The sequence below is a fragment of the Numenius arquata genome, chromosome 20, assembly GCF_964106895.1.
Source record: "Numenius arquata chromosome 20, bNumArq3.hap1.1, whole genome shotgun sequence".
NCBI classification, from domain to species: Eukaryota; Metazoa; Chordata; class Aves; order Charadriiformes; family Scolopacidae; genus Numenius; species Numenius arquata.
In genome coordinates, this window is record NC_133595.1 from 1,335,474 (window position 1) to 1,345,184 (window position 9,711).

At 59.9% G+C, this 9,711-nt stretch overlaps 1 protein-coding gene across 1 annotated transcript; it reads left to right on the forward strand.

The window, feature by feature from the left end:
• The first annotated feature begins 543 nt into the window (after positions 1–543).
• On the forward strand, positions 544–7,744 carry SH2D5 (SH2 domain containing 5). Its single transcript, XM_074161435.1, has 10 exons — positions 544–627; positions 845–925; positions 1,047–1,121; positions 1,405–1,548; positions 1,642–1,851; positions 3,099–3,128; positions 4,431–4,599; positions 4,699–4,804; positions 4,902–5,061; positions 7,544–7,744. The coding sequence occupies exons 1-10, from the start codon at positions 544–546 to the stop codon at positions 7,742–7,744; spliced, it is 1,260 nt and encodes a 419-aa protein (XP_074017536.1).
• The last annotated feature ends 1,967 nt before the right edge of the window (positions 7,745–9,711 follow it).

Below are 9,711 nucleotides of genomic sequence, written 5' to 3' on the forward strand. Positions count from 1 at the left end.
GGGACACGGGGGACCTTCGCACTGGGGTCGGGGCCGGATTGGGGGGGGACCCTTGGGGTCACAGGGGGACCCTTGTGCTGGAGCTGGGATATGGGGACCCTCGCTTGGGGGCTGGGACACGGGGACCCTGGCATGATGCTGGTGGTGGGGACCCTTGCTTTGGATTTGGGACATGGGGACCCTCGAGTTGGGTTTGGGGTCAGGACTTGGGGACCCTTTTATTGGGGCAGGTATGGGGGGGGGGGGGGGGAACCCTGCATCGGGGACAGCACTTGGGGACATCCACATTGGGGTCAGGGCTTGGGACATTGGGGTCAGGGCTTGGGGACCACAGCGTCTCCCCGGGGGTCGGCGGGCTGGAACCGGGGGGCGATGGGGGCAGGTCGCGTCTGTCCTGTCCCTCCTCGCAGGGACCGTGACCGGGGGGGGCCAGATCCGGGCTCCCACCAACCGCTCCCGCGCCACCACCCTGGGTGGCTCCGGATAATTCGGATGCGGCACCGGAGCCTCTTAACCCCATCTTGATCCAAACCCCCCCCTGCCATGAAGAAGAAACCGGCCAACGGGAGGGGGCCGGATCCTGCGCCCCCCCAGCAGCGAGCCCGGGGCATCGCCAAGCCGGCGGAGGTGAGTGACCCCCGGACACGGGGACACCCCAAGATGAAGTTTGGGTGTGGGTGCATCCCCGTGACCCCCCCCAGAGCACCACCTCGGGGTGGGTGGTCTGGTTGCCCTGGGGGGGGGGGGGGGGGGGGGCAACTACAGCATCATTTTGGGGGGGGGGGGGGGGGGGTGTTGTTGCTGACACGGGTGGGTTTTTGTGTCGTGTCCCCCCCCCCCGCAGTATGTGGGCTCCTTTGCGGTGGAGGACCTGGACCTGCAGCAGCAAGCGGGGCGGCTGGAGGAGCAGCTGCGGGCGCTGAAGGTGGGGCATTCCCCCGCTGGGAAACTGGGGGGGGGGACACCCCAAATAATGGGGGGGACCCCCCGGTGGGACAGTCTGACCCGCCCCCCCCCCCCCCCAACGCCGCATCTCTCCCATGCAGGACTGCCCCAGGAGGAGGTCGGTGGTGCTGAGGTTCAGCTTGCAGGGGCTGAAGGTCTACGGTGCCGATGGGGAGGTAGGGGTGCTGGGGTGAGGGGGGGGTTCGTGGGTGCTGGGGGGGGGGGGTAAATTCATGGATTCTGGGGGGTCAGGGGTGCTGGGTGCTGCTGGAAAGGTACTTTGGGGGGGGGGTTGCACCACTCCAAGCACTGCATTTTTTGCTTCGCTTCTCCAACCTGTCGTGCAAAGAGGGGGTGACACCGGCACCCCCTGCACCCCCCGGGTGACAAGTGACACCCCAGTGACACCCACCGCCCCCCCTTCCCCCCCCCCCCCCCCTCACCCCCTTGTCCCCGCAGACGCTGCTGATGGCGCACGCTCTCCGTCGCATCCTCTACAGCACGTGGCGACACGCCGACCACCAGTTCGCCTTCGTGGCCCGCAATCCCCGCAGCCCGGCCAGCACCCTCTTCTGCCACCTCTTCGTGGGGGCCCCGGGCGAGGTGCGTGCCCCGAATCCCCCCCCCCAAAAAAAAACCCCCACCCCTTTATTATTAATTTTAATATTTGCAGGCAGCTTCTTTTGCCTCCCCCAGGTCCAGACCCTGCACCTCTTGCTCTGCCGCTCCTTCCAGCTGGGCTACCTGCTGGCGCACCCCGAGGAGCAGGGGGGCGAGGGGGACCCCCCGGGGCTGGGGGTGCTGCGGGAGCCCCTCAACCCCGAGGAGGTGTCGCGCAACGTCAACGCCCTCGTCTCCTTCCGACGCCTGCCCGCGCCCCCCGCCCTGGGCGCCCGGGCACCGGGGGTGGGTGCTCCCCGACGGGGTGACGACGGCCGCGCCACGGGGCTTTGCACGGTGTTGTCTTGCACGGCATCTTGCACGGCGTTGTCTTCCACAGCATTGTCTTGCACGGCGTCTTGCACGATGTTGTCTTGCACAGTGTCTGCTTGCACAGCATTGTCTTGTATGGTGGTGTCTTGCACGGCGGTGTCTTGCACGGCATTGTCTTGCACGGTGTCTTGCACGATGGTGTCTTGCACAGTGTCTGCTTACACGGCGTTGTCTTGCACGACATTGTCTTGCACAGCATCTTGCACAGCGTTTTCTTGCACGATGTCTTGCACAGTGCTTGCACAACGGTGTCTTGCACAGCATTGTCTTGCACAGCATCTTGCATGATGTTGTCTTGCACAGTGTCGTCTTGCACGGCGTTGTCTTGCACGGTGTCTTGCACGATGTTGTCTTGCACAGTGTCTGCTTGCACGGCATTGTCTTACACGGCATTGTCTTGCACAGCGTCTTGCATGATGTTGTCTTGCACAGTGTCTGCTTGCACGGCGTTGTCTTGCACGGCGTTGTATTGCACGGTGTCTTGCACGATGTTGTCTTGCACAGTGTCTGCTTACACGGCATTGTCTTGCACGGCGTTGTCTTGCACAGCATCTTGCATGGCGTCTTGCACGATGTTGTCTTGCACAGTGCATGCACGGCATTGTCTTGCACAGCATCTTGCACAGTGTTTTCTTGCACAGCGTCTTGCACGATGTTGTCTTGCACAGTGCTTGCACGGCGGTGTCTTACATGGCATTGTCTTGCACAGCGTCTTGCATGATGTTGTCTTGCACGGTGTCTGCTTGCACGGCATTGTCTTGCACAATGCCTTACACGGTATCTTGCACAGCATCTTGCACAGTGTTGTCTTGCACGGTGTCTGCTTGCACGGCGTTGTATTGCATGACATTGTCTTGCATGGCACGTCGCATGGTGTGTTATTGCACAACACATTTTTGCACAACTTTTTTTATCACACAGTGTTTCATTGCACGGCAGTGTGTCCATGGCACTTTTTGCAGGGCAGGTTTTTTGCACGGTGTTTTGCCTGGCTCTTCTTGCACGGCATTTTTCTTGCACAGTGTGTCGCACGAGGCATTATTGCACAGCACTTTTTTTGCACGGTGTCTTGCACGGTCTTTTCTTGCATGGCAATTTTTTGCCCGGTGTTTTGCCTGGCACTTCTTCCCCAGTGTGTCACACGGCATGTTGTTGCACAGCATGTTTTTGCACGGTGGCTTGCACGGCCCGTTCTCACACAACCCTTTTTTTTTATTGCACAGTGTTTCATTGCACGGCAGCGTGTCCAGGGCAATTTTGCAGGACAGATTTGTGCAAAACTGGTATTTATTTGCAGGGTGGTTTTTGCACGCTGTTTTGCCTGGCTCTTCTTGCACGGCATTTTTCTTGCACGATGCTTTGCACAGCGTGTTATTGCACGTCAGATTTTTTTGCACAGTGTTTTGCACGGCCTTTTCTTCCATGGCATTTTTTTTTTTGCACAACATATCTTTCACGGCAGTATTTGCATGGCATTTTTTGCACGGCATTTTGCCTGACGCTTCTTGCACAGCCTTTTCTCGCACAGCGTGTCACACGGCACGTTATTGCACAGCACATTTTTGCACGGTATCTTCAATGGCCTTTTCTTGCACGGCCCTTTTTTTCTTTTTCCTAGTATTTCATTGCACGGCAGCGTGTCCGGGGCACTTTTTTCAGGGCAGTTCTTTGCCCAGCGCTGCTTGCACGGTACTTTTTTGCACGGCATTTTTCCTGGCAGTTCTTGCCCGGCCTTTCCTTGCACAGTGTGTTATTGCACAGCACGTTTTTTTGCACGGTGTCCTGCACGGCCTTTCCTTGCACGGCGTTTTGCACAGCTGGTTTAAGTGGTATTTTTGCAGGGCAGTTTTTTTGCACGGTCTTTCCTTGCACATCATTTTGCAGAGCCTTTTCTTGCACGGCGTTTTTGCACGGAGTGCGTTCGCACGGCATTTTTTTTGCACAGCAAGTTTGCACGTTGTCGTGCAGGGCTTTTTTCACGTGGCCTTTTTGCACGGCACTTTTTTGTACGGCATTTCGTGCGGGGTGTTTTGCACGGCATTCTTTCACGTAACATTTTTTTACACGGCACTTTTTTCTCTGGTGTTTTGCACGGCTTTTTTCACCAAGGCATTTATTGCCTGGTCTCCTGCACTGCAGGGGTGGGTTTTGCACGGTGGGCTTTTTTTTTTTTATAGCTTTTCTTGCACGGCATTTTGGTGTTTCACACGGTACTCTTTCGGCACGGGGATGGTTTTGCAGGCTGTTGTTTTGCACGGCGGTTTTTTTGCGTAGTGTTTTGCACGGCAATTTTTTTCCCCAGGTGCTTTTTGGCATAGCTTTTTGTGTGTGTGTGTGCATTTTTTGCCTGGCTTTTTTATTTTTCAGGACATTCTTGGTGTAGCATTTTTTTTGCACGCCATTTTTTTTTTTTTCCCCCATGCTATTTTGCACATTTTCTCCCACCGGTTGCCCCCCCAAATCCCCCTCACCCCCTCTCTAACCCCCCCCAGGATCGGCGGCTGGAGGCGGAGGGCAGAGCCGGCTCCTGGCGCCCAGGGAACCCCTACTGCTCCCCGGTTTTGGTGCGGAAAAAAGCCATCCGCAGCAAAGTCCTGCGCTCGGGGGCTTACCGGGACTGCGGGGGCGAGAGCCAGCTCCACCAGCCCCCCCGCGACGCCGGTGAGTGCCCGGAGGGGAAACTGAGGCACAAAGGGGACGCACGACCCCGATTTCACGAGGGATTTTGGGGGTGAAGAGGGGATTAACGGGCTCCCGCAGGGGCGGCGGCGGGATGGGAGAGCAAAGGGGCGAGGAGCTTGGCCTTCCTCCCCGAAAACGAGAGCGTCCTCGCCGAGAGCGTGTGGGCCTTCGCCGGCATCGCCAGGTGAGAAGGCGGGAGCCTCCCCACTCCTGCCGTCACCCCGGTTCCCCCGTACCCCTGCGCCCACCCTCTTCCTCCTCCTCCTCCTCTTCCTCCCCAGGGATGGGGGGATCGCGCTGCTGCGACGGGACGTGCCCGGCGCCTTCCTGCTGCGCCCCGAGCCCGGTCCGGCCCCGCGCTGGTGCCTGTGGGTGCGGGCACCCTGCGGCGTCGTGCCCTACGGCCTCTGCAGGACCCAGCAGGGCAGGTTCTGCGTGGAGGTGAGGGGCTGCGTGGGGTCAGCGCGCTGGGGGCGCTTCGGTTCGTGGTTGCAGCGGGGCAGGGTTGCACCCGGGTACGTGCGTTTGATGGGTCTGCGCCTGGACGCATCGGTGCACGAGTGTGTCAGTGCAGTTGATGCATCCGTGCATGGGTGTACCAGTGTATTTGGTGCGTCTCTGCATGGATGCACTGGTGTGTAAGTGCACTTGATGCATCGGTGCGTGGATGCACTGGTGTGTAAGGGTGCCTCTCTGCATGGATGCACAAGTGCATCGGTGCACGTGTGCATTTGTTGCACTGTGTAAGTGCATTTGAGCACCTGTGCATTGATGCACGAGCGTGTAAGTGCATTTGGTGCATCAGTGCATGGGTGCATTGGTGCATGGATGCACCAGTGCATTTGGTGTGTCTGTGCATGGATGCACTGGTGTGTAAGTGCAGTTGATGCATCGGTGCATGGGTACATGGATGCAGTAGTGTGTAAGGGTACCTGTGCATTTGTTGCACCGTGTAAGTGCATGTGAGCACCTGTGCATGGATGCACGAGTGTGTAAGTGCATTTGGTGCATCGGTGCATTGGTGCATGGATGCACCAGTGCATTTGGTGCGTCTGTGCATGGATGCACTGGTGTTTAAGTGCAGTTGATGCATTGGTGCATGGGTACATGGATGCACTGGTGTGTAAGGGTACCTCTGCATGCATGCACAAGTGCATCGGTGCACGTGTGCATTTGTTGCACTGTGTAAGTGCATGTGAGCACCTGTGCATGGATGCACTGGTGTGTAAAGTGCAGTTGATGCATCGGTGCATGGGTACGTGGATGCACTAGTGTGTAAGGGTGCCTCTCTGCATGGATGCACTGGTGCATCGGTACACGTGTGCATTTGTTGCACTGTGTAAGTGCATGTGAGCACCTGTGCATGGATGCACTGGTGTGTAAGTGCACTTGATGCACCGGTGCATTGGTGCATGGATGTACCAGTGCATGTGAGCACCTGTGCATGGATGCACTGGTGTGTAAGTACATGTGGTGCCTCTCTGCATGGATGTACTGGTGCATTGGTGCACGTGTGCATTTGTTGCACTGTGTAAGTGCGTTTGGGCACCTGTGCATGGATGCACCGGTGCATTTGATGCAACTGTGCGTGCAATCACAGGTGTGTAAGTGCAGGTACGCACCAATGCGTTGGTGCACCAGTGCATGGAGGTACTGTGCATTTGATGAGTCTGTGCGTGGATGCATCGGTGCATGGCTGCATTTGGTGCATCCGTGCATGGCTGCACTGGCGCATGGATGTACCAGTGCATTTGGTGCCCCTGTGCATGGATGCACTGGTGCATTGTTACACGTGTGCACTTCTTGCACTGTGTAAGTGCATTTGTGCGTGGATGCGCTGGTGCATTTGGTGCACCCATGCATTGATGCGTCCGTGCACAGATGCACTGGGGTGTATGTGCAGTTGGTGCATTGGTGCATGGATGCACTGGTGCATCGGTACACAATGCACTAGGGTGCATGTGCATTTAATGCACTGTGTAAGTGCATTTGTGCACCTGTGCATTCATGCACCGGTGCATTTGGTGCGGCTGTGTGTGGATGCGCTGGTGCATAGATGCACCAAATGCACTTACACACCAGTGCATCTGTGCACGGATGCATCAACGCATGGCTGCACTGGTGCAATTAATGCATCGGTGCATGGACGCATCGGTGCACCGATGCACTGGGGTGACGCACTGGTACATCGGTGCATGGATGCACTTGTGCATTTGTGCACCTGTGCATCGATGCATCGGTGCATTTGGTGCATGGACACACTGGTGTGTACAAGCATTTGGTGCAGGGGTGCATTTGCTTCACGGTTGCACGGGTGAGCAGGTGAATGGGTGCATCGGTGCACGGGTGCGCTGGTGAACAATTGTGTGTGCTCCATAAGTGTGTGGGTGCACAGAGGCATCTCCTTCACGGCTGCACCAGTGCTCAGGTGCCTCTGTGCGTGGTGCACGGGGGTGTTGGTGCAAGGGCACGTGTGATTCATGGGTGCATCGGTGCACGGGTGCCTCTGTGCAGGGTGCACGGGCACCAGAGAGTGCTGGTGCACGGCCGCATCCATGCTTTGGTGTGCAATTACACTTGCTGCACGAGCGCATCCGTGCATGGGTTCGTGGTGCATCGGCATGAGCGTGATTCACGGGCGCGTTTGATTTGTGGGCGTAATCGGTGTGCGAGGCGCAGCAGTGCGCGCATGCACGGCTACATGGGGTGCACCCCCATGCGCACGCACGGGTGCACTGGGTTTGTGGGTGCACTGGGTTTGTGGGTGCGTGGTGCACGAGTACGCGGGTGCCTCTGCCGCGTGGGTTTTCGCTGCATGGGTGCATTCAGTTTGGGGGTGCAGTGTGACCCCAGCCGAGCCGGGGGGCGGGTGGGGGGGGGGGGGGTGTCTCACCTCTCTCTCCTTCCCCCCCCCCCCCGGCAGCACTCCAACGCCGAATTCTCCAGTGTGGCCGCCCTCCTGGCTCACTACTCCGGGGGGCCGGGGGGCTGCTTCTGCCGCCTGGCCACCGGCCGCCGCAACCCCGCCTACGAGGAGCAGGACCCCGCCGGCCCTGCCAGCGCCTGGGGGGAGGCCGCCTGGGCCCCCGCCGCCCCCGTCGGGGTGCAGCACGAGTGGGGTTAGGCCTGGGCTCCCCCCCACTCCCCCCGGCCCGGGCACGGCCGCCCCCCAAAACCCCCACCGAGCTTTAAATGGCTGCCTTATGTCCGTCTGCTGCGCGGCAATAAACGGCTGTCGTGCTACCGGAGGAGAGGTCTGCTGGCCAACTGGGGTTCCCACTAGCCCACCGCGGCGCTGCGGGCGGGCTCCTGCGCTCACACGCGTGCGCTCGCACGCCCCGGCGCACGTGCAGCCTCCTGACCACGCACTCGCCGCTGCCGCGCTTGCGCTCGCCTCCTTGCACGCGCTCGCATAGTCACACCGTGCGCACACACACGTTGCACACGTAGTCACGTGCGCTCACCCTGTGCGTTTGCGCGTGCACTCACACCCACGCGTGTGCTCCCATGCGCCTGCAGTCACAAGCCCTCCGTGCTCTTGCATCCTCACGCGCTGCTGTGCTTGCACTCTCACACACTTGTGCAGCTGCACACGTATGTGCCTGCCCTCTCTTGCACGTTCAAGCCTCACACTCATGTGCCGGCAGGGCAGTGCACCCGTTGCACACTCAGGGCTCACACTTGGGCAATTCTGAACCCATCGTGCACTCAGAGCTCACACTCATGTGCCAGCTGGGCAGTGCACCCGTCACACACTCAGGGCTCACACTTGGGAAACTCTGAACCCGTTATGCACTCAGAGCTCACACTCGTGTGCCAGCTGGGCAGTGCACACATTGCACATTCAGGGCTCACACTAGTGCATGGTTCACCCATTGCACACTCAGAGCTCATGCTTGTGCATCAGTGAGGCCGTTTACCCCTTGCACACACAGGGCTCACACTTACTTGCTGTCCACCTGTCGTACATACGGGGCTCACACTCGAGCACGGTGTGCCCATCCCACATGCAGGGCTCACACTTACATGCTGTGCAGTCCTTGCACACTCGGGGCTCACACTCAAGCACGGTGCGCCCATTGCACACACAGGGCTCACACTTACTTGCTGTCCACCCGTCGTACACCCGGGGCTCACACTCGAGCACAGTGCACCCATTGCACACGCAGGGCTCACACTTACATGCTGTGTACCCCTTGCACACTCGGGGCTCACACTCGAGCAGTGCGCCCATCCCACACGCAGGGCTCACACTTACTTGCTGTGTACCCGTTGCACACCTGGGGCTCACACTCGAGCACAGTGCGCCCATTGCACACGCAGGGCTCACACTTACACGCTGTGTACCCGTCGTACACCCGGGGCTCACACTCAAGCATGGTGCGCCCATCGCACACCCAGGGCTCACACTTACACGCTGTGCACCCCTTGCACACTCGGGGCTCGCACTCGAGCACGGTGTGCCCATTGCACACGCAGGGCTCACACTTACACGCTGTGTACCCGTCGTACACCCGGGGCTCACACTCAAGCATGGTGCGCCCATCGCACACCCAGGGCTCACACTTACACGCTGTGCACCCCTTGCACACTCGGGACTCGCACTTGAGCACGGTGTGCCCATCGCACACACAGGGCTCACGCTTACACGCTGTGTACCCGTCGCACGCTAAGGACACACTCGAGCACGGTGCACCCGTCGCACGCGCACGCCCTCGTGCAACGCCCCCCCCGCGCACACGCGCCCTTCCTTGCACGCCCGCCCGTGCGCTCTCCCGCCGACGGTCACGCGACCCGAGGGGGCGGGGCCTCGCGCCACGCGGCCCCGTCGCCGCGGCAACGGCGTGTGTTCGCTCCGCGCACGCGCGCTGGGTCTGCCGGCGCTTCCCGCCCGCCCGGGCTCTCCTCAGCCGCCGGCTCCCTCCGCTCACCCCGGCTCGCCTCGCCTCGCCTCGCCTCGCCTTCCCCTCCGCTCCCGCGGGCTTGCCCGGCACTTACGGGTTTACCTCAGGTTTTCCCTCGCACGGGCTCCCTTGGGCTTGTCCCGCCTCCCCAGAGTTACCTCAGGCTTTCCCGCCCACCCCTCAGGTT